This window comes from Neofelis nebulosa, chromosome 2, assembly GCF_028018385.1.
Source record: "Neofelis nebulosa isolate mNeoNeb1 chromosome 2, mNeoNeb1.pri, whole genome shotgun sequence".
Lineage (NCBI taxonomy): Eukaryota > Metazoa > Chordata > Mammalia > Carnivora > Felidae > Neofelis > Neofelis nebulosa.
Window position 1 is genome coordinate 125,728,160 of NC_080783.1, and position 25,991 is coordinate 125,754,150.

At 39.0% G+C, this 25,991-nt stretch overlaps 2 protein-coding genes across 2 annotated transcripts in view; one reads left to right on the top strand and one right to left on the bottom strand.

The window, feature by feature from the left end:
- Positions 1–9,525, bottom strand: part of LOC131490860 (uncharacterized) — a 58,082-nt gene extending 48,557 nt beyond the window's left edge. Inside the window, exons 1-3 of the mRNA XM_058693304.1 lie at positions 9,521–9,525; positions 8,792–9,472; positions 1,768–1,955 (exon numbers count right to left, since the gene is read on the bottom strand). Of these exons, the coding sequence (XP_058549287.1) occupies positions 1,768–1,955; positions 8,792–9,472; positions 9,521–9,525 (874 nt within the window). The remainder of the gene's footprint in view (positions 1–1,767; positions 1,956–8,791; positions 9,473–9,520) is intronic.
- Positions 9,085–25,991, top strand: part of LOC131504169 (monocarboxylate transporter 1-like) — a 30,650-nt gene continuing 13,743 nt past the window's right edge. The window contains exon 1 of the mRNA XM_058716177.1: positions 9,085–9,189. The gene's annotated coding sequence lies outside the window, so the exon portion shown is untranslated. The remainder of the gene's footprint in view (positions 9,190–25,991) is intronic.

Here is a 25,991-nt window from a genome sequence, read left to right on the forward strand (position 1 = left end):
AGTTACAATCATAAAATTAGATATGATCCTATGAACACATATGCTAAACTTTATTAAATTCATGGAAAATCTGTTTCTCCTTATTTATTTGGTTTATTTATTGAGGTAAATTCATATAACATAAAGTTAAACATTTTAAAGTATACATTTCAATGGTATTTAATACATTCACAATGTTGCACAAACAGCACCTCTATTCAGTTCTAAATAATTTTCATTCCTCCAAAGAAAACTCTATACCCATTAAGCATTCATTCACTTTCCCCTACCCCTCAGGCCCTGGCAGTCACTAAATCTCTTTTTGTCTCTACAGATTTACCTATTCTGGATATTTCATAAAATAGAATCATATAACTTGTGACCTTTTGTGCCTGGCTACTTTCACTTATAATATGTTTAAGGCCGATCCATGTATCAGTACCCAATTCTTTTTTATGACTGAATAGTAGTCCACATGTATGGCTATACCACATTTATTCAGTGATGGTATTCAATGATGGGCAATTCATTTTTTCCAACCTTTCATTATTATGAATAATGCTGCTATGAACATTCCTGTACAAGTATTTGTTTGAATACTTGCTTTTAATTCTTTGGATATATACTTAGAAGTAGAATTGGCAAGGGGAGGGCATCATATGGTAATTCTCTAACTTTTTGAGGAATCATCGAATTGTTTTCCGTAGTGGCTAATATCATTTTATACCCCCACCAGCAATGTACAAGCTTTCAAATTTCTCTGCATTCTTGCTACTACTTGTTTTCTTTTTAAAAAAAATTATTATTTTAGCCATCCTAGTGGATGTGAAATGGCATCTTATAGTTTGATTTGCATTTCTTTATTCACTAACAATGTTAAGTATCTTGTCATGTATTTGTTGGCCATTTACACGTCTTCTTTGGAAAAGAAGTGTTTTTGCTATTGAGTTGTAAGAGTTCTTTATGTATTCTGGATATTAGACCCTAATTTGCAAATATTTTCTTCCATTCTGTAGGTTTTTTCACTTTTTTAAAAAGACTTTATTATTTTGGGAGTACCTAGGTGGCTCAGTCGGTTCAACATCTGACTCTTGATTTCTACCGAGGTCATGATCTCACCATTCATGTATTCAAGCTCTACATCAGACTATGTGCTAACAGTGTGGGGCCTGCTTGGGATTCTCTGTCTCCCTCTCTCTGATCCTCCACCCCCCTCAAAAATAAATAAACATTTAAAAAATTTTTCACATTCTTTTAAAACAAAGATTTTGTTATTTTTAAGTAATCTCTACACCCAACATGGGGCTCAAACTCACAACCTGGAGATCAAGAGTCACCTGCTCCACCAACTGAGCCAGACAGTACCCCTTTCACTTTCTTTTTTAGACAGGAAAAAAAGTTTATTTATTAATTTTTGAGAGAGAGAGAGAGAGAGGAGTGGGGGGATGGGCAGAGAGAGAGGGGGACAGAGAGGGGGAAAGAGAGAACAGGGGGAAGCAGGCTCTGTGCTGATAATGTGAAGTCTGATGTGGGGCTCAAACTCATGAACCACGAAATCATGACCTGAGCTGAAATCAGATGCTTAACCGACTGAGCCACCCAGGCATCCCTCATTTTCTTGATAATTATCCTTTGATGCACAAAAGCTCTTAACTTTGATGAAATCCAATTTATATATTTTTCTTTTGTTGCTTTTCTTTTGGTGTTGTATCTAAGAATCCATTGCCAAATCCAAAGTCATTAAGTTTTATCCCTGTTTTCTTAAGAATTTTATAGTTTAGTCCTTACTTTCAGGCTGTTGGATAATCCACATTGAGTTGATTTTTGTATATGGTGTGAAGTAGGGGTGCAACTTCATTCTTTTACATACGGATATCCAGTTGTCCCAGCATGACTTGTTGAAGAGACTTTTCTTTTCCCATTGAATGGTCTTGGCACCTTTTTCAAAAATCAACTGGTTATAATAAGCATGAAACCTACAGATAACACAATGACACTAATTAGATTGATATCTTCCAATAATAACTCTGAATGTAAATGGACTAAATGCCCCAATCAAAAGACATACGGTATCAGAATGTATTAAAAAAAACAAGATCCATCTATATACTGTCTGCATGAGACTCATTTTAGACCTGAGGGCACTTTCAGATTGAAAGTGAGGGAATGGAAAACCATCTATCATGCTACTGAAAGTCAAAAGAAAGCTGGAGTAGTCATACTTATATCAGATAAACTAGATTTTTTTTTTCAACGTTTTTTATTTATTTTTGAGACAGAGAGAGACAAAGCATAAACAGGGGAGGGTCAGAGAGAGGGAGACACAGAATCTGAAACAGGCTCCAGGCTCCGAGCCATCAGCCCAGAGCCTGACGCGGGGCTCGAACTCACAGACCGCGAGATCGTGACCTGGCTGAAGTTGGACGCTTAACCGACTGTGCCACCCAGGCGCCCCAAGATAAACTAGATTTTTAACTAAAGACTGTAACAAGAGATGAAGAAGGGCATTATATCATAATTACGGGTCTATCAAGAAGAGCTAACAATTGTAAATGTTTATGCCCCCAACTTGATGGCACCCAATTATATAAATCAATTAATGATCAACATAAGCAATCTTATTGATAAGAATATGGTAATTGCAAGTGACTTTAATACTCCACTTACAACAATGGACAGATCATCTAGGCAGAAAACCAATAAATGAACAATGGCCCTAAATGATACACTGGACCAGATGAACTTGACAGATATATTCAAAGCTTTTCATCCAAAAGCAGCACAACACTCAGTCTTCTCGAGTGCACACGGAACATTCTCCAAGACATATCACATACTGGGTCACAAAACAGCCCTCAATAAATACAAAAAAATTGAGATCATACCATGCATATTTTCAGATCACAACACTATAAAACTTGAAATCAACCACAAGAAAAAATTTGAAAAGCCTCCAAGTGCATGAAGGTTAAAGAATATCCTACTAAAGGATGAATGGGTCAACAAGTCAATTAAAGAAGAAATTAAAAAACATATGGAAGCAAATGAAAATGAAAACACAACAGTCCAACCCTTTGGGATGCAGCAAATGCAGTCTTAAGAGGAAAATACACTGTAATCCAGGCCTATCTCAAGAAACAAGAAAAATCCCAAATAAAAAACCTAACCTCACACCTAAAGGAACTAAAAGCAGAGCAGCAAGGAAACCCCAAAGCCAGCAGAAGAGAAATAATAAAGATTAGAGCAGAAATAAACAATATAGAATCCAAAAAAAAAAAAACAAAAACAAAAACAAAAACAGAACAGATCAATGAATCTAAGAGCTGGTTTTTGAAAGCATAAACAAAATTGATAAACCCCTATCCAAACTTCTGAAAAAGAAAAGAGAGAAAACCCAAATAGATAAAATCATGGATGAAAGAGATCACAACCAACGCCACAGAAATACAAATAATGATTAGAGAATACTATGAAAAATTATATGTCAACAAACTGGACAACCTGGAAGAAATGGACAAATTCCTAGACACCCACACACTACCAAAATTCAAACAGGAAGATAGAAAATTTGAACAGACCCATAACCAACAAAGAAATTGAATCAGTTATCAAAAATCTCCCAACAAATAAGAGTCCTGGGCCAGATGGCTTCCCAGGAGAATTCTACCAGACATTTAAAGCAGAGTTAATACTCATCCTTCTCAAGCTGTTCCAAAAAATAGAAATGGAAGGAAAACTTCTGGACTCATTCTATTAGCCAGCATTACTTTGATTATCAAACCAGACAAAGACCCCCTAAAAAGGAGAATTACAGGTCAATATCCTGATGAACATGGATGCAAAAATTCTCAACAAGATACCAGCAAATCAAATTCAACAGTATATTAAAGAATTATTCACCATGATCAAGTGGGATTCATTCCTGGGCTACAGAGCTGGTTCAATATTTGCAAATCAATCAATGTGATACATCACACTGATAGAAGAAACTATAAGAACCATCTGATCCTGTCAATGGATGCAGAAAAAGCATTTGACAAAAGACAGCATCCTTTCTTAATAAAAACCCTCAATTAAGTCGGGATAGGAGGGACATACCTTAACATGATAAAAGCCATATATGAAAGGCTCACAGCTAACATCATCCTCAATGGGGAAAAACTGAAAGCTTTCCCAGGAACATGATAGGGATATCCACTCTCACCACTGTTGTTTAACATAGTGTTGGAAGTCCTAATCTCAGCAATCAGACAACAAAATGAAATCAAAGGTATCCAAATTGGCAAAGAAGTCAAATTTTCACTTTTCACACATGACATGATACTCTACATGGAAAACCCGAAAGACTCCCCCAAAAAGCTGCTAGAACTGATACATGAATTCAACAAAGTTGTAGGATACAAAATCAATGTACAGAAATCGATTCCTATACACCAATAATGAAGCAGCAGAAAGAGAAATCCCATTTTCCCAATTTGCCAAAGAAATTGGTCCCATTTACAATTGTAACAAGAACCATAAAATACCTAGGAATAAACCTAACCAAAGATGTAAAAGATCTGTATGCTGAAAACTATAGAAAACTTATGAAGGAAATTGAAGAAGATACAAAGAAATGGAAAAACATTCCATGCTCATGGTTGGAAGAACAAATATTGTTAAAATGTCAATACTACCCAAAGCAATCTACACATTCAATGCAATCCCAATCCAAATTGCACTGGCATTCTTCTCAAAGTTAGAAGAAACAATCCTAAAATTTGTATGGAACCAGAAAAGACCCTGAAGAGGCAAAGTAATATTGAAAAGAAAACCAAAGCAGCAAGCATCACAATCCCAGACTTTAGCCTCTACTACAAAGCTGTAATCATCAGGACAGTATATTATTGGCACAAAAAACAGACACATAGACCAATGGAATAGAATAGAGAACTCAGAACTGGACCCACAAATGTAAGGCCAAATAGTCTTTGACAAAGCAGGAAAGAGTATCCAATAGAAGATCCAGGACTGTCTTTAGCAAATGGTGCTGGGAGAACTGGACAGCACCATGCAGAAAAATGAACCTGGACCACTTTCCTACTTTATACAAAAAATAATAAACTCAAAATGTATGAAAGACCTAAATGTGAGACAGGAAACCATCAAAACCCTAGAGGATGAAACAAGCAACAACCTCCTTGACCTCAGCCGCAGTAATTTCTTGCTTGACACGTCTCCAAAAGCAAGGGAATTAAAAGCAAAAATGAACTGTTGGGACCTCATCAAGATAAAAAGCTTCTGCACAGTGAAGGAAACAATCAGCAAAACTAAAAGGCAATGGACAGAATGGGAGAAGATATTTGCAAATGTCATATCAGATGAAGGGTTAGTATCCAAAATCTATAAAGAACTTATCAAACTCAACACCCAAAAAACAAATAATCCAGTGAAGAAATGGGCAAAAGACATGAACAGACACAGATGTCTAAAGAAGACATCCAGATGGCCAACTGACACATGAAAAAATGCTCAACATCACTCATCATCAGGGAAATACAAATCAAAACCACAATGAGATACCACCTTACACCTGTCAGAATGGCTACCATTAACAACTCAGGAACAACAGATGTTGGCAAGGATGTGGTGAAAGAGGATCTCTTTTGCATTGTTGGTGGGAATGCAAGCTGGTGCAGCCACTCTGGAAAACAGTATGGAGGTTCCTCAAAAAACTAAAAATAGAACTACCCTATGACCCAGCAATAGTACTACTAGGAATTTGTCCAAAGGATACAGGAATGCTGATTCATAGGGGCACATGTACCCCAATGTTTATAACATTGGGTGCTATCAACAATAGCCAAATTATGGAAAGAGCCCAAATATCCATCAACTAATGAATGGATAAAGAAGATGTAGCTTATATGCAGAATACTACTTGGCAATGAGAAAGAATGAAATCTTGCCATTTGCAACAATGTTGGTGGAGCTGGAGGGTATTATGCTAAATGAAATAACTCAGAGAAAGACAGATGTTTTCACTTATATGTGGAATTTGAGAAACTTAACAGAAAGCCATGGGGGAAAGGAAGGGGAAAAAAATAGGCAAACCATAAGAGACTCTTAAATACGGAGAACAAACTAAGGGTTGATTTGGGGGGAGTGGGGGAGAGGGGAAAATGGGTGATGGGCATTGAGGAGGCACTTGCTGGGATGAGCACTAGGTGATGTAAGCGATAAATCATGGGAATCTACTCCCAAAGCCAGGAGCACACTGTATACACTGTATGTTAGCTAACTTGACAATAAATTATATTAGAAAAAATAAAAAACTAGATTTCTAAAAATGAAAAGAAATAGTACCTAATATTTGGGACTTTTTGTAAGCCTAAAACATATTTTCAAATATGTATCTAGCCATAAAAAAAATCAATTGGTTATATATTTATGAGGCAATTTCTGGACTCTCAATTCCATTGTTTGTCTCTATATTTGTCCTTATGACAGTACCACTCTGTTGATCACTGTAGCTTTGTAATAAATTTTATAAGAAGGAAGTGTGAGTCCTCCAACTTTGTTCTTTTTCAATATTTTTATGACTATTTGGGGTCCCGTGCAATTTCATATGGAATTGAAATTGCATATGAATTTGGAGATCTCTTCCACTTTTGCAAAAGGGGCTGTGGAAGTTTAATACGGATTGCATTTAATCTATAGATCATACTGAGTAGTATTGCAAAGAAAGACCTAACAATCTTAACAATATTAGTTCTTTCTATTCAGGAACATGGATGTCTTTCCATTTATTTAAATCAGCAGCATTTTGTGTTTTCAATGTATTGGTCTATCAACTTTATGTAGTAAGGAATTTGGCCTCATCTAAAAAGAGGTCTGGCCTTTGTCCAAGCTCCTGAGAGGTGACTTCTTTAACCCTTGCAACTTCCCAAGTGTAGAGGAGTGTCTTTGTAATTCAGGGTATGTCCCACAGATCAACCCCAATGGTTTATGCTAATGAAACAACTCAGGGTGGGGGCTGGCAAGCCAGAAAGAACCATGTGATTTGGAGAAGTAGGGCTTTGTGTCACATGATAACAGCCCAACCTCTGTGGTTGGGGGAAGTGGGGGCTGGAGATTTGAGTTCAATCATCTACGTGACGATTCATGTCAAGTAATGAAGCCTCAATAAAATGCTCAATACCAGGTCTTGAGTGACTTTCTCTGGCTGGCAAAACTGTTTGAACATTGTCACACATCATAGCTGGGAGAGAGGACTAGAATATCAAGTCCCAGATTCTCCCTATGCTACTCTTCCCTTGCCTGATTCCAATTTATCCTTTACCTGCGAAAAACATAACCTTGAGTATAATAATTTCTAGTGAGTTCTGAGTCTTGCTAGCAAATCAGTGACCCTGAGGGTAGTTGTGGGAACTCCCCAATTTGTGGCCAGATCGTTTGAATTGAGGGTGGCCCTGGGGACCCTTGAACTTACAGCTGGTGTCTAAAATAAGGGCAGTTTGGGGGTGCTGTTTCTTCATATTGTACTGTTGCCTAAATGCTTTGCAAACGCTTTAAATATAGCCCTAGGTATTTTAATCTTTTGGATGCCATTGTAAATGGAATTGTTCTCTTAATTTCTTTTTCTCTGTTTTTAACAAATGCTTATTCAGCACTTGCTCTATGCTAGGCTCTATCCCAATGCTTCACAAACACTAGTTTTAATCCCGTAACAACCCTAATTAGGTCCTTTGGTTTTTGAAACTCAGCAGTCTGGCTCCTGAGTCCATATTCTGAGCCCACTACACTGCTCCTTTACAAGACTTCTTTGAGAAGTTTCCTGGGAATCACCCTATCCCATCTCTTCCCACTGCCATTTTATAAATTCACTTCTGAACCAGAGTGTCCCACTCTCTCCCCAACTTAACGGTCTACAACCAACCCTGAATGCTGCCGCCACCCTAACAGCCCCTAAAGCACCAGTGGCCTACTCCTAGGGTTGTTAGGGATTTAAATGTGTGTGGTAGGGGATGGGGGTGGAGTGGTTGGACAAGATCCCAGAATGCAGCAAATGCTCAACAAATGTTGGCTCTTTCGAACCTCAGCCTCCTCAAAGAAACTAATTTCTTGGAAGGCAGAGGCCTTGATCTATACTTTTTTGGTATTTCTTAAAAGTCAACGTGATGTAATCACTTTGACACACTCTGGTCTCTGGACTTGCTCAAGAACCTCCAATGGCTCTTAGGACACAATCAGGCTCTGGAGTCTGACTTCAAAGGCTGGCTGCTGCTAGCTCTGTGACCTGTGTAAAATGCTTAATCTCTCCGAGCCTCGGGTTCTTTACTTGCAAAATGTAGTAGCCACATCACAGGGTCATGAGAATTCAAGTGACGTGCCTAGCACAGAATCGGTCCCTCAAAACTGCTAGCTCTAATTAAATCCTGTCTCGAACATGCGGGGTCCAAACAAATTTGGCCTCCCAGATTCGCTGGTCTCCCCGTTTCCGGCATAGCACCTTCCCCCTAGAGACGGGGGCCGCCACCCTCTGACCCGCTCCTCTTTCCCGACTTCTGCGTTTAACCGCCACCATCCACCAAATGCCACACGCAAGTTCCCTAATTTCCCTCACAAAACTCATTTAAAGCGCTCTGACGGTTTGAGTGACTTCCCCCGAGTTCACCCAACTCTGCGGAGGCCACAGCCCGCGCTCGCACCGCCCGCCCCTCGGCCTCTTCCCGGGGCCGAGGTGCACCCGCATCCATTCACACCCCGCCCAGCCCCTCCTCTTCCAGCAACTTCCCGCCTCCCCCGCGACCCCGCCCGTCGCCCCCCACACCTGAGACCCCGGGGGTACGCCCCATCCGTCCTTCGCGGCTTTTCCCTTTTGTCTGCCAGAGACTGAGGGGGAGGCCGGCGCCGGCGTCCCGCACGCGTGTAAGTCACCGCGAGGATGCGGGGGACTTGTGGCCGGATGGGGGTTCCGCGGTCGCGGCCGCGTGGGGGCCGGACAGGTGTAGGCGCGCTGGGGGGCAGGGGGCGGTGGCCAGAAGAGCCAGCTCCGCCCCCGCGCGCAAGCTCCCGCAGGGGCAGCGTAAAAGGGAGCGGCGCCCACCCGCCACACTCCGCGTGGAGCGCTCCCGCTGCGTGGGAGTGGGAGCCGCGTGCGGCCCAGAGGAGCTCCGCCCCGCGCCGCCGCGTCACGCACACGCTCGGCGCCACAAGCCGCGCATAACGGTTAGTTGGGTAACGGCCGGCGGCGGCGCTCAGCGCGGAGCCTGCGGTGCCCCAGCTGCCCTGGCGGGTGGGAGGGAGCCTGGGGCGGTGGGGGTGGGGGGAGTTGCGCAGACCTGGGTCTCGAGGGAGGGAGGCGGTGGGCTGGGAGGTCTCGGACCCGGGAGCGGGAGATTCGGGCCAGTGGCGGAGGTTCGGGCAGGTGTGCAGGCCACCGACCGGGGAGAGGATGAGGTCGTGGTGACCTGAGGGAAATCGCTTTGTCTCCACCGGGAATGCTTTTGTTCTGGAAGAAACATGACCTGGGCTGTAAAATCAAATAGGGTTGACCAACCTCATGCCTCCGGGCTCTGTTGGTCAGATTGTGGCTCTGCGGCAGGTGATTCGGGCGGGAGGTTTTTCGTTTTTGGCGGTGTGGCATGCCATCTTTAACTTTCCAATCTTTAAAGTCTTTGTGGGGTTTGTTTGTTTGTGTGTTTGTTTTTTATGTAATCTCCACACCCAAGGTGGGGCTCGAACTCCTCTACTCTTAGCTAAGCGTCGCTTGCTCTCCGACAGAGCCAGCCAGGCGCCCATATTTGGTCCTTTTTTAATTTATCCTGACAAACTCACTTCCCCCTGTTCTTGATTCTCTGTGACTGCTCTGCCCACAGAAATTCCCCTTTCTTCTCAAATCCTGCCTGTCCTGTTCTCCATTGTAATTTTTTTGTATTATGGGAACCTTTATTATGGTTGTACAAAGTTTTGCTTACTTTCTCTCCTTCGTTTTGAGTTTCGTTACGGTAGTGACTATCTTTGTAGTTCCCATAGCACATAGTTGAACGGTAAGAGCAACTTTTGGGTAATTACTATGACCCATGTAGTACTCTTTTCTTATGAGTCCAGTCACATCAGTTACATTAGTTAAATTAGCCCCAAATCTTATCTGGAGTTAATGCAAGCCTTTGTCATACCAATTGCAGTAACTTCTTGGGAGTACTTTGACCCTTAAATTTGGGATTACCGCACCTGCAAATTAGAAATGCACATGCTTGGGGCGCCTGGGTGACTCAGTTGGTTAAGCATCCAACTTATCCTTTTCAGAGATCTGGGGTTCAAGCTCCACTTGGGGCTCAAGGCTGACGGCTCAGTACCTGGAGCCTGCTTCAGCTTCTCTCTCTCTCTCTCTCTCTCTCTCTCTCTCTCTCTCTCTGCCCCTCCCCCGCTTGCAGTCTGTCTGTCTTTCAAAAATAAACATTAAAAGAAATTTTTTTTTTAAATGTACATGTTTACATCCCTCTGCTGTGGTTGCAACACGTTGATGTTTTCAGTTTGTGATGTAGAAAACAATATGGCAGGGGAGCAGATCAACAATTTACTCTTGGTTTTTTTAGGAAAGTGGAATAGATTGTTGAAATTATTGTAAGTGTACTTTAAAGGAAGTGATTTTTAATGATAAGTATATTCTCGGGCTTATATTGTCAGCATTTTAAAACTCAAGTTTAGGGGCGCCTGGGTGGCGCAGTCGGTTAAGCGTCCGACTTCAGCCAGGTCACGATCTCGCGTTCCGTGAGTTCGAGCCCCGCGTCAGGCTCTGGGCTGATGGCTCGGAGCCTGGAGCCTGTTTCTGATTCTGTGTCTCCCTCTCTCTCTCTGCCCCTCCCCCGTTCATGCTCTGTCTCTCTCTGTCCCAAAAATAAATAAAAAACGTTGAAAAAAAAATTTTTTTTAAATAAAACTCAAGTTTAACCTGTAATTGTATTTTCAGGTAACACAGTTTCCTTATTGATATTTCTTTAGTGTCCAAAAATGCTTTTTAAAACAACTTTGCAAATAAGCATTTATCAGTATGTAGTGTAAGTAATGTTTAGCTAAACAAACAATACTCAGTGTTTTGTGATTAGGCCCTCTACAGAAACAAAATAACTTTATTCCTTCTTTGAAGTAACGGTGCTCCAATGCAGCAGTAATAATGATCTTCGGATTCATTCATGGAATATTAAACAAGTATGTATACAAGAGTGAACTAGAAGGAGACAAATTTAAGGGTCTCAAATTTGGGATGAGAACTTTCAGAGTAATGAATAAAATTGTGAAATAAAATTTTAGTCTGTGGTCTTTAGTTACCAAAACCTATGATTTATTTTTTCGTAGAACAATAAACTATAAAACTGTTTTTAAAAACTATGAAGCTAATGATAGTGTTACATCTTTCTGTAAGTAGTTCAACTTTTTTTTTTTTTTCCAAAGAAAAGGAATAACAACTTTCTCTGCTGTCTTCCTCTTTGTGATGCTTTTTCCCAGCTTGGCCTCAAAACTGTGTGAAGTGGATGCTAGCAGTGGAATATAGTAGCATTTCTATTCAAAAGGAGTAATGTAGATGACCATAACCCTAATTACTTATTTGTTATTTTAAAAGAGCCAGTACATTTCTGCTTCAAATTCTGGGGTAAAATTCATCATATATTAATTAAAATAGTATATTTAGGTTTTGACTTGGAGAGCCTGCTTTGGATTGCTGTAGAAAATAGCATTTGTAGCTTGTATTCTAAATTGTAATCTGGAATTCTAAGCAAAAGTCTCCTGTATAGTGTAAAAAACTGAAGGACACAGCCTCAACCCTCCCTTTTTTCCACTATTCAGAGTCTAATGTCCTTTTTAAAATGTGGGGGGAAAATGGGTCTGTATTTAGAAATCATGCCAAAATAAATTTCAAACCAGAAAGACAGGAATTTGTTAATCTGGCAGAATTGTGTTGAGTTCATGTCTGAGTTGTGAATTTTTTAATCCATAATTTTTCTTTTGGATCCTCAAGTTTATTCACTTTCTTTTTCTTTCTGAGTCTAAGACACTTGCAGTTTTAAATATAATTATGACCCTGGAATAAAGTTTTTATTTATTTATTTATTTTTTTTTTTTTTATTTTTTTATTTTTTTAAATTTTTTTTCAACGTTTTTTATTTATTTTTGGGACAGAGAGAGACAGAGCATGAGCGGGGGAGGGTCAGAGAGAGAGAGACACAGAATCAGAAACAGGCTCCGAGCCATCAGCCCAGAGCCCGACGCGGGGCTCAAACTCACAGACCGCAAGATCGTGACCTGGCTGAAGTCGGACGCTTAACCGACTGCGCCACCCAGGCGCCCCTGGAATAAAGTTTTTAATACAAGACAATGTTACTATTAAAACTGTGATGAGTCAGTTCTTAGTGACCAAAAACTGTGACTTTTTTTTTTTTTTTTAATTTTTTTTTTCAACGTTTTTTATTTATTTTTGGGACAGAGAGAGACAGAGCATGAATGGGGGAGGGGCAGAGAGAGGGAGACACAGAATCGGAAACAGGCTCCAGGCTCCGAGCCATCAGCCCGGAGCCTGACGCGGGGCTCGAACTCACGGACCGCGAGATCGTGACCTGGCTGAAGTCGGACGCTTAACCAACTGCGCCACCCAGGCGCCCCCAAAAACTGTGACTTTTTAAAAACAAATGGTGAGAAATCATAACTGGCAACTAAACTCAACATTTAATCAAATCCAGAATGTATTATATTAGCTGTTCCAAGTGAAATTTCTTGTATCAAACAGCTCTATTGTGACTGTCTATGTAAATTTAAACATAAATATTCATGAGGCATCTGGCTGGCTCAGTGGATACAGCATGTGACTCTTGACCTCAGGGTTGTAAGGTCAGTGCCCCAAGTTGGGTGTAGAGATTGCTTGAAAATAAAATCTTTAAAAAAGAATTAAAAATTTAAGTATAAATAATCTGAGATGAATTAACCTTGTTTTTTGAATCTTAATTCAGAGGAAAAACATAAAATTCATGCCCTGGAGCATTTCTATTTAATGTAGTCTTAAAACCTGGATTGTTTCTTTTGAACTGAGATGTTATGGTTTCTATAACTCAAATGAAAATTTTAGAAATCTTTTTAGAAATATTTTTATAATCCTACTTTCAGCATAGGTAGGTGAAATGCTTTTATTTTTATTTTTATTTTTTCTAAATTTTTTTTTTCAACGTTTTTTATTTATTTTTGGGACAGAGAGAGACAGAGCATGAACGGGGAAGGGGCAGAGAGAGAGGGAGACACACAGAATTGGAAACAGGCTCCAGGCTCCGAGCCATCAGCCCAGAGCCTGACGCAGGGCTCGAACTCACAGACCGCGAGATCGTGACCTGGCTGAAGTCGGACGCTTAACCGACTGCGCCACCCAGGCGCCCCTGAAATGCTTTTAGAACAGGTACTCTTTAGTTTCAAATGGTGCAGCAGTTTTATGGAATTATTTTGCAAATTGTTTCACATGTACTCTGAATTTAAAATGATCTCTACTGAGATGAGAATGGGTGCCTGAGGACTTCTTTACCAATTCTTCTTACACAGATTTCCTCTCCTTTACGAAAGGAAGGCTATCTCAGTCATCCCAGTTCTTACTCTGGTGTACTGCCCCAGGCTATAAAAATCTTTGGGGAACAATCCAAACAAAGGGAAAAATCCAGAATGCATAACCCTAGAGAGAGAAATGTTGAAGGAGGCAGGACCATATTTCACCCAGACACAGACTCTGCCTTTGCTGATTGTCTTCTATGAATCTCAGAACTTGAAAGAGAGTAGCTTGTAATAGGAGTGTTTATCAACTCAGTTTTGAATTCAAATGAGGTCAGATCTTTTCTGATGATGAGGACTGGCCAGTTAGGTTATAGAGTGACTGTTTTTCATAAACATAATGAACCAAGTGCCAAGGTTTTGACAATGATATATCTAAGGCACATATAACACGTGTACAATATGCCAGAAACTACATTATGTGCAACCATTAAACTTACCGTTTTAGTAGTCAAGGTGTAAGGGGTACATATTTTCTAAAGTTCTTTTTGCGACAAAACAGTTGAAGATCACAGACTTGGGAGTCACTTGTATATACACCTACTTCCCTTCAAAGTAAATTTAGGATGTTCGGTTAAGAGAACATAAAGTGGTACAAATTAAGTCTTTATATCATTCAGTATTTTGCTTGTTTTTCTGCTTCACACCAAATATGAATCTTATAAAGGATTATAGTTGTGAAAGAAAATTCAGTAGCTCTGTCCAGAAAGACCTGAGGCAAAGGATGTTATGGGATGCAACACTATTATCCAGAGTAAAAACAGAAACCTAGCTAGGGACCAAGTTCCTGAATCAGAACCAGCCAATTCCTTTATCAAGGATGAATTGTGCTTTGGGAAATCAAGGCCCAGTGGTGTTGGGGAAACTTTGAAATGGCTCCTACACTAACCATATCTCTTTTGTAGGGAAATGGACACTATGTTCTGTATTCTTTCAAGGATTTTCGCTTATCTTTGTTTGCTGCATCAGTGAATGGAAATGTGTGGAAAATTGTATTTGTAATAATTTCGTGGCATACTCTTACCCATTCTGATGAATAGTCAAAATAATTGGAGGAAATCTCTGAAGGAGATGACTCTGTAATTGCTATCAAGCCCTAGAACAATGGTGGCCTCCTGTTCAGATTTAATTCCATTAATTTCTGAGCTCTAGCAGCTACTTGGAAAATTCTAAATGTTAGGAGGAGACGTGTCGGCCATTTATCCCAAATCACTTTAGAGGACTTAAAGCAATCTGATTGGTGGAACTTCCAGGCCCTGGTCGTATCTCAGTTCTATTTCTCTGGCCAGGAGGCCCTGGGAAAGCCTGGGGCAAGTCCAGAGCCTTTCAAGGAACACTGGAAGAAGTCTCAAATCCTGGAGGAACAGAAGCAATGTGAAAAGGTTGCCCAAGCTCTTGTTTTTTGTGGTAACATCAGCCTTATATGTGCATTGGTATGTGTGTGTTTAAATGAGATTACAAATAAGGTAACATTTCTTAGATATCTGTGTACACATATACATATTATGGAGAATAACTAGTTCTGTAGGAAAATTTTTCATATCTTGTATTTTTAATTGACAATCTAAATAAAGCATTTTCTGGATATTGTGGATGACCATCGTTTTAAAAGAAAAGTACTGGGGCACTTGGGTGGCTCAGTTGGTTAAGTGTCCAATTCTTGATTTCTGCTCAGGTCGTGATCTCACGGTTCATGAGATCAAGCCCTACATTGGGCTATGTACTAATAACATGGAGCTTGCTTGGGATTCTCTCTCTCTTCTCTCTCTGCCCCTCCCCCTGCTCCTGTGCTCTCTCTTTCTCTCTCAAAATAAACTTTATATAAATGTTATTAACTACTTTTACAGATGAAAGAAAAATGTCATGTGAAGGCATTTTTTTAAAAAATTAAAGTGGTCACTGAATTTAAAATTCCTTTTATTTTTTTTTTTAGAGAGGCTACAAGTGAGCGAGGGGCACAGAGAGAGTGAGAGAGAGAAAATCTCACAAGGGGCAGAGAGAGAGAAAGAAGTGGGGCTCACCCGGGTCTTGTGTTTTACCTGAAGCGGGGCTCGTACTCACCCAATGTGGCACTGATTTGAACTTACGAACTGTGAGATCATGACCTGAGCTGGAGTCATATGCTTAATGATTGGGCCACCCAGGTACCCTAAAATGAATTCTTAATGAACTAGGAGTAAAACTTATTATACATGATAGTGCATCTACCAAACTCTGGAGTAAATATTTTTCTTGATGATGAAACATTGTATACATTACCTTTAAAATCACAAACAAGAATGCCAACTATTAAGGGCTGAATTATGTCACCTCAAAATTCATGTGTTGAAGTCCTAACCCCCAGTACCTCAAAATATGAGTATATTTGAAGATAGAGCCTTTAAATTGTTAATTAAGGTAAAATGATGCTACATGAGTAGACCCTAATCCAGTATTACTGGTATCCTTATAAAAAAAAGGAGAGACACCAGATCTTGCACACACAGAGAGATAATGTGAATACACAGTAATAGGGCAGCCATCTACAAACCCAAGAACAGAGGCCTCCGAAGAAACCAAACCTGCTGATGACATCTTGATCTTGGACGTCTACCCTCCAGAGCTGTAAGAAAATAAATTTCTGTTGTTTAAGCCACTTAGTCTATGGTATTTTGTTACGGCAGACTGAGCAAACTAATACACCAATATTTTTAACATTGTACTGGATAGTGAGCCCAGCACAAAAAGATAGGGGAAAAAAGTGTCAGACTTAAAAAGGAGGAAACCAAGCTATAATAATCTCACATAACATGATTGTCAATGTAGAAAACCTTAAAGAATATACCAGTTAATTATTAAAAAATAATAAAATGTTTGCAAATTTTTCAAATTAAAGAACAGTATTCAAAAATCAATTGTGGTGGTACTTATGGAGTAAGTTCTCTGAAAATCTCCTTCATAAAAGCAATGAGAAAACTGGCAAAAATTACTAAAATCAACTTTTCAGAACTCAATTAACCAAAGGCTTATAATAACTCAATGAAACTGTATACCAGAAAATAGTAAAATCGAAGAACAGCAAGATTTGTGGTGTTTAAACATGACCCATTCCCATCCTTCTCTCCCCAAGTCTATAAAAATGATTAAAAACAAATAACCTCACAATAACAGTAGTTGTGGACACCAGCAATCTAGTGCCCCTGGTGGGCAGAATGGGTTTGGAACCCTCTAAAAGGCCCTATTCTCAGAGAATTGTCATTATTTAACATGTCCAGGTCTCTCCCAGGGCTTATCTTTTTTTGATCTAATTCAGAGCTTGCTTAGTGTGAACAACCTTTTCTCCAGGACATTTGTTGAAAACAACCAGAGACAATTATTTAACATCTCAGCTGCCTGAGTTGGAAAAACAATTGGGACAAACAAAAAGCTGACCAAACAATTAAAAGGAAAATCTTGGGAATAAGATGTCCGTAGGGAATTTTTGAAAAGCTCTGATATAATCCTGGGACTCCAGAAGATCATGCATATGTACAAGACTGGTCCCATGCTCAGGAAGGACTTGAGAAAGCCTGAATTTACTACCTCTATCTGACCATGAAGCTCTGTATGAGCAGGAACTGAAGACTAAGGTAGAGACGTAAGCTGCCTGCTAGAGAGTTGAAAATATGCCACACCACACACATAATGCTCTTTTGCAATGCCTAGGAGATATCCCGATTCAAGGTATTTAGGGAAGTCTTTGTCCAGTTATTGATTTAACACTAAGCTAATTGAGCAGAGATATCAGTGGCCACATATGACAAAACAAAACAACAACAACAATAAAGTTAACATACTTTGTTCAGGAAGTTATTTTAAAAAAAGGCAATAGCAGTGTCAACACAAGCCACAAAGAGCAATACCAACTAACCCGTGGGGAGGGAGGGAATCTGATTCCCACAACTGTGACATATGTTATGTAAGATGTCTTGTTATCAAAAACAACAACAAAAATATGTGACACACAAAGAAACAGAAAGTATGGTCTATACACAGGAAGAAAAGTCATTCAGTAGAAACTATTCCAGAGGAAGCCCAGATGTTGGACTTGCTAGACAAAATCTTTAAATTAACTATTATAAAGATGTTCAAATAATTACAGAAAACCATGACTAAAGACATTGAGAACAATGTCTTACCAAATAGAGACTATCAACCAATAAAGAGATAATTCTTTAAGAAAAAAAAAACAGAAGTTTTGGAACCGAAAAGTATAGTAACTGAATGCAATATTTATGAGAGGACCCCAAAAACAAACTTAAGCTGGCAGAAGAAAGATTCAGGAAACTTGAATATAGGTCAATTGAAGTTATCAACCCAACAAAAAGAAAGAAAAAAGAATGAAGAAAATGAATAGAGCCTCAGAGACCTATGAAACATCAACTGTACAAACATATGCATAATAGGAACCTCAGAAGAGGAGAGAAGGGGCAGAAAAATATTTGAAGAAATAATGGGCAAAAATTCTGCAAATTTGATGAAAGCCATCACACATCTAAAAAGTTCCACAAACTTCAACAAGATAAACCCAGAGACCCACAAAGACACCCATTCTAATCTTCTGAAAGTCAAAGACAGAGAATCTTGAAAGTCGCAAGAGAGAAGCAGCTCATCACAAATGATTCTTAGTAAGATTAACAGCTAGTTTTTGTTAGAAACCATGGAAGACAGAAGGCAGTGGGATGGAATATTCAAAGTGCTGAAAGAAAGACTGTCAACCAATAATTCTATATCCAGTAAAACTGTCCTTCAAAATAAAGGAAAGGGTAAAACATTCCCAGATAAAAACTCAGAGAAGTCATTGCCAAAGCCATCTTGAAAAAGAAACCGAAGCTGGAGGTATCACACTCCTGGACTTCAATATGTATTACAAAGCTGTAATCATCAAGACGATATGGTACTGGCACAAAAACAGACACTCAGATCAGTGGAACAGAATAGAGAACCCAGAAATGGACCCACAAACATATGGGCAACTAATCTTTGAGAAAGCAGGAAAGAATAGCCAATGGAATAAAGACAATCTCTTCAGCAAGTGGTGCTGGGAAAACTGGACAGCGCCATGCAGAAGAATGAACCTGGACCACTTTCTTACACCACACACAAAAATAAACTCAAAATGGATGAAAGACCTAAATGTAAGACAGGAAGCCATCAAAATCCTCCAGGAGAAAGCAGGCGAAAACCTCTGACCTTGGCCTCAGCAACTTCTTTCTCAACACGTCTCCAGAGGCAAGGGAAACAAAAGCAAAAATGAACTATTGGGACCTCATCAAAACAAAAAGCTTCTGCACAGTGAAGGAAACAATCAGCAAAACTAAAAGGCAACCGACAGAATGGGAGAAGATATTTGCAAATGTCATATCAGATGAAGGGTTAGTATCCAAAATCTATAAAGAACTTATCAAACTCAACACCCAAAAAACAAATAATCCAGTGAAGAAATGAGCAAAAGACATGAATACACACTTCTCCAAAGAAGACATCCAGATGGCCAACCCAACACATACAAAAAATACTCAACATTACTTATCATCAGGGAGATACAAATCAAAACCACAATGTGATACCACCTTACACCTGTCAGAATGGCTACCATTAACAACTCAGGCAACAACTGATGTTGGCAAGGATGTGGAGAAAGAGGATCTCTTTTGCACTGCTGGTAGGAATGCAAACTGGTGCAGCCACTCTGGAAAACAGTATGGAGGTTCCTCAAAAAACTAAAAATAGAACTACCCTATGACCCAGCAATTGTACTACTAGGCATTTATCCAAGGGATACAGGTCTGCTGTTTGAAAGGGACACAAACACCCCCCATGTTGATAGCAGCACTATCAACAAGAGCCAAAGTGTGGAAATAGCCCAAATGTCCATCGATGGATGAATGAATAAAGAAGATGTGGTATATATATATATATATATATATATATATATATATATATATATACAATGGAGTATTAATCGGCAATCAAAAAGAATGAAATCTTGCCATTTGCAACTATGTGGATGGAACTAGAGGGTATTACACTACGCAAAATTAGAGAAAGACAAATATCATTAAGACTTCACTTATATGAGGAATTTAAGATACTAAACAGATGAACATAAGGGAAGAGAAGCAAAAATAATATAAAAACGGGGGGAGGGGACAAAACATAAAAGACTCTTAAATGTAGAGAACAAAGAGAGGGTTGCTAGAGGGGTTGTGGGAGGGGGGATGGTCTAAACAGGGAAGGGGCATTAAGGAATCTACTCCTGAAATCATTGTTGCACCATATGCTAACTAACTTGGATGTAAATTAAACAATAAATAAATTTACAAAAGAAAAGGCAATATACATGTTTGTAACATTTTTCTTTTACCTGATTTGAAAGACAGCTATATAAAGCAATGATCATAAAACTGTTTATGGGCTTATGATGTATAAAGATGTAATTTGTATTGCAATAATACTATAAAAATTGGGGGGGGTATACAGGAGAATAGTTTTTGTACACTATTGCCATTAAGTTGGTAGTAATCCATACAAGATTGTTTTAAATTAAGATACTAATTGCAATCCATACAACCACTAAGAGAATAGCATGAAATAAACAAGGTAATTAAAGGGGCACACTTAGGGCGCCTGGGTGGCTCAGTTGGTTAAGTGTCAGACTTTAGCTCAGGTCATGATCTTGCAGTCTGTGAGTTTGAGCCCTGCGTCGGGCTCTGTGCTGACAGCTCAGAGCCTGGAGCCTGCTTTGGGTTCTGTGTGTGTGTGTGTGTGTCTCTCTCTGCCCCTCCCCTGCTTGCTCTCTCTCACAAATAAATAAACACTTTTTTTAATAAAAAATAAATAAATAAAGGGGCACTCTTAAAACATCTATTTAACACAAAAGAAAGCAGTGATGGAAAAATAGACGAACAAAATCGACGTGAGACATAGAGAAAACAAATAGGGAAATGGAAAACATAAATCCTTGCTTATCAGTAATTACATTAAATATGAATAAATAAAAAAACTCCAATCAAAAAGCAGTGATTGGCAGAATTTATTTTGCCCCCAAAGTGAAGAAAACCAACATCGTATTTTTATTAACTAACTGAATAGCAAATTTATAACACATTTTTTCCTATATGTTTTGACTGCGTACCCCATTTTTAAAAAATATTCAGTATGTTTGGGGTGACTGGGTGACTCAGTCGGTTAAGTGTCCAACATGGTTTTGACCCAGGTAATGATCTTGCAGCTTGTGGGTTCAAGCCCTGCATTGGGCTCTGTGCTGACAGCTCAGAGCCTGGAGCCTACTTTGGATTCTGTGTCTCCCTCTCTCTGTGCCCCACCCCCTTCTCAAAAATAAATAAACATTTAAAAAATTTTCAGTATGATATAGTGTTTTATTATTTCAGGTGTACAATATGGTGATTCAGTAATTCTATACATTACTCAGTGCTCATCACAATAAGTGTATTCTTTCAACATTTTTTTTTTTTTTTTTTTTTTTTTTTGGGGACAGAGAGAGACAGAGCATGAACGGGGGAGGGGCAGAGAGAGAGGGAGACACAGAATCAGAAACAGGCTCCAGGCTCCGAGCCATCAGCCCAGAGCCTGACGCGGGGCTCGAACTCACGGACCGCGAGATCGTGACCTGGCTGAAGTCGGACGCCTAACCGACTGCGCCACCCAGGCGCCCCACAATAAGTGTATTCTTAATCTTCTGTATCACCCATCCCTTCACCACCTTCCTTTTGTAACCACCAGTTTGTTCTCTATATTTAAGAGTCTTTTTGTTTGTCCCTTTTTTGTTTGTTCATTTGTTTTGTTAACTTCCACATATGGGTGAGATCATATGATATTTGCCTTTCTCTGACTGACTTATTTCACTTAGCATCATACCCTATAGATGTATCCATATTGTTGCAAATGGCAGGATTTCATCTTTTTTTTTTTTAATGTTTATTTATTTTTGAGAGAGAGCATGTGTACATGTGTGCATGACTGGGGAAGGGGTGAGGGGCAGAGAAAGAGGGAGAAAGAGGATCCAAAGTGGGCTCTGCACTGACAGCACAGAGCCCGATGCGGGGCTCGAACACAAACTGAGATCATGACCTGAGCCGAAGTTGGACACTTAACTGACTCAGCCACCCAGGTGCCCCTTATTTGAATTAGCATTATGCCCTGTAGATCCATTCATATTGTTGTAAATGGCAGGATTTCATTTTTTTATGGCTAATAGTCCATAGTCCATATATATGTATGTATACACACACACACACACACACACACACACACACACACACACACACCACATCTTTAGCCATTCATCTACTGATGTACAACTGGGTTTCTTCCATAATTTTTCTATTGTAAATAATGCTGCAAAAAACATAGGGTGGGGCATATATCTTTTTAAATTAGTGTTTTCATAGTCTTTGGGTAAATACCCAATAGTGGAATTACTGGATCATATGGTGATTCTATTTTTAATTTTTTGAGGAAACCCCATACTGTTTTCCACAGTGGCAGCACCAGTTTGCATTCTGACCAACAGTGCATGAGGATTCCTTTTTATCCACATCCTCATCAACACTTGTTGTTTCTTGTGTTTTTGATTATAGACATTCTGACAGATATGAGGTGATATCTCATTGTGGTTTTGATTTGCATTTCCCTGATGATTAGTGATGTTGGTTATCTTTTCATATGTCTGTTGGCCATCTGTCTGTTTTCTTTGGAGAAATGTTTGTTCATGTCTTCTGCCCATTTTTCAGTTGGATTATTTGTTTTTTTGATGTTGAGTTGTATAAGTTCTTTATATATTTTGGATACTAACCTTTTATCAGGTATGTCATTTGCAAATATCTTCTCCCATTCAGTAGGTTGTCTTTTTGCTTTGTTGATTATTTCTTTCACGGTGCAGAAGGTTTTTATTTTGATGTAGCCCCAATAGTTTATTTTTGTTTTTGTTTCTTTTGCCTCAGGAGACATAGCTAGAAAATTGTTGGCTGATGTCAGAGAAATTACTGCCTGTGCTGTCTTCTAGGACTTTTATGTTTTCAGGTCTCACATTTAGGTCTTTAATCCATTTTGAGTTTATGTTTGTGTATGATATAAGAAATTGGTGCAGTTTCATTCTTTTGTGAGTAGCTGTCCAGTTTTCCCAACATCATTTGTTGAAGAGACTGTCCTTTTCCCATTGCATATTCTTCCCTTCGTTGTCAAAGATTAATTGACCATATAATCATGGACTTATTTCTGGGCTTTCTATTCCTTTCTATTGATCTATGCATCTATTTTTGTGCCATTACTATACTGTTTTGATTATTATAGCTTTGTAATATAACTTGAAATCTGGGATTATGATACCCCCAGTTTTGTTCTTCTTTTTCAAGATTACTTTGGCTATTTTGGAGTCTTTTGTGGTTCCATACAAATTTTAGGATTATTTGTTCTAGTTCTGTTGAAAATGCTATTGGTATTTGATGGGGATTGCATGGAATCTGTACACTGCTTTGGATAGTACAGACATTTTAACAATATTTGTTCTCCCAATCCATGAGCATGGAATATCTTCTCATTTGTTTGTGTCATCTTTAATTTCTTAAAGTTTTATAGTTTTCAGAATGCAGGTCTTTCACCTGCATGGTTCAGTTTATTCCTAGATATTTTATTATTTTTGGTGCAATTGTAAATGGGCACAATTGATTTTTTAAGTGATCCAACTATGTGCTATCTAGAAGAGACACACTTTAGATTCAAAGACACAGGCAGATTTAAAGTAAACATGAAAAAAATGACATGTCATGAAACAGTAACCAAAGGAAAACAGGAATGGCTATAAGAATATCAGGCAAAATCAGGGCACCTGGGTGACTCAGCCAGTTGAACATCTGACTCTTGATTTTGGCTCATGTCATGATCTGACAGTTTGTGAGTTTGATCCCCATGTCAAGATCTGTGCTGACAGTGTGGAGGCTGCTTGAGATTCTCTCCCTCCCCACCCCCTCTGTCTCTCTGTCCCTCCCCCACTCACAGTTGCTCTTTCTCAAAAATAAATAAGTAAGCATTTTTAAAAATCAGGCAAAATAGACCTTAAGACAAAAATTGTTACTACACAAAACGAAGGATATCTTATGATGATAAAAGGGTCAATCCATCAGGAAGACCTAACAATTATAAATGTATATAAACCTAACAACAGAGCCTCCAAAGTACATGATGCAAAAATTGATGGAATTAAAGGGAAAAATAAACAATTCGAGAATAATAGTTGGAGATTCAATAGAGTTTCAATAGAACAACTACCTAGAAAGTCAAGGAACATACTGAAGACTTGAGCAACACCATAAACCAAGTAAACCAAAAAACATAGAACACTTCACACAGCAACAGCTGAACATACACTCAAGTATTCATGGAACCTTTTCAAGGACAGAGCATGTATTAGGCCACAATCATGTCTCAATAAATGTAAAAGGACTCAAATGTATTCTCTGACCACAATGTAATGAAATTAGAACTCAACAATAGAAAAAAAAAATTGGGCACATGGGCAAATATGTGGAAATTCACACATTCCTAAATAACTAATGAAGAAGAAATCATAAAAGGAAATTATGGAACACATTGAGATGAATGAAAACAAAAATACAAACAAAAATACCTAAACTTCTGGAATATAGCTAAAATAGTGCTTAGAGAAAAATTTATAGCTGAATATGTCCATGTTTAAAATGAAAAAATATCTCAAACTAATAACAACCTTTTATCTTAAGAAACTTGAAAAACAAACTAAATGCAAAGCAACCAGAATAAAGGAAATAATAAAGATTAGAAAATAAACAAATGAACTAGAAATTACAGCAGGAGAAAATCAATGAAAACAAAAGATGGTTCTTTCAAAAGATCAAGAAAATTGACAAACTTTTAGCTAAACTAACCAAGAAAATAAAAGAGAAGCCTCAACCAGAAATGAAAGAGGGTACACCATGTAATAAAGAATTAACCTCACCCATAGAGAGATCTGGCCTTTGCCCTTGGCTACTGTGATATTATCTCTAGACCTCTGAAACTTCCTGCCTAATAGGAGTGTCTTTCTTTGTCTGGAACATTTGGCCATATTGTATCATTTCCAACCTTCAAAAGAAATGGAAACTAAAGATATTAGCTTACCCTATGGGAAAAGCTGGAGACTAAAGGTTATCCATGTGAGTAATATGTGATCAAGCCCAATTGAAAATTCTGGACACTAAAAATTCAGGTGAGCTTCCATGGTTGGTAATACTCTGTATTGTCACACACTGTGTCTGGGAAGACATAATGCTATCCATGACCATGGGAAGAGGATGATCAAAAACCCTGCATTTGGAGGCATCACAATCCCAGACTTTAGCCTCTACTACAAAGCTGTAATCATCAAGACAGCATGGTATTGGCACAAAAACAGACACATAGACCAATGGAATAGAATAGAAACCCCAGAACTAGACCCACAAACGTATGGCCAACTAATCTTTGACAAAGCAGGAAAGAATATCCAATGGAAAAAAGACAGTCTCTTTAACAAATGGCGCTGGGAGAACTGGACAGAAACTGGGCAAAAGGTTGAAACTAGACCACTTTCTCACACCATTCACAAAAATAAACTCAAAATGGATAAAGGACCTGAATGTGAGACAGGAAACCATCAAAACCCTAGAGGACAAAGCAGGAAAAGACCTCTCTGACCTCAGCCGTAGCAATTTTTTACTTGACACATCCCCAAAAACAAGGGAATTAAAAGCAAAAATGAACTACTGGGACCTCATGAAGATAAAAAGCTTCTGCACAGCAAAGGAAACAATCAACAAAACTAAAAGGCAACCAACGGAATGGGAAAAGATATTTGCAAATGACATATCGGACAAAGGGCTAGTATCCAAGCTCTATAAAGAGCTCACCAAACTCCACACCCAAAAAACAAATAATCCAGTGAAGAAGTGGGCAGAAAACATGAATAGACACTTCTCTAAAGAAGACATCCGGATGGCCAACAGGCACATGAAAAGATGCTCAACGTCGCTCCTCATCAGGGAAATACAAATCAAAACCACACTCAGATATCACCTCACGCCAGTCATTGTGGCCAAAATGAACAAATCAGGAGACTATAGATGCTGGAGAGGATGTGGAGAAACGGGAACCCTCTTGCACTGTTGGTGGGAATGCAAATTGGTGCAGCCGCTCTGGAAAACAGTGTGGAGGTTCCTCAAAAACTTAAAAATAGACCTACCCTATGACCCAGCAATAGCACTGCTAGGAATTTACCCAAGGGATACAGGAGTACTGATGCATAGGGGCACTTGTACCCCAATGTTTATAGCAGCACTCTCAACAATAGCCAAATTATGGAAAGAGCCTAAATGTCCATCAACTGATGAATGGAGAAAGAAATTGTGGTTTAT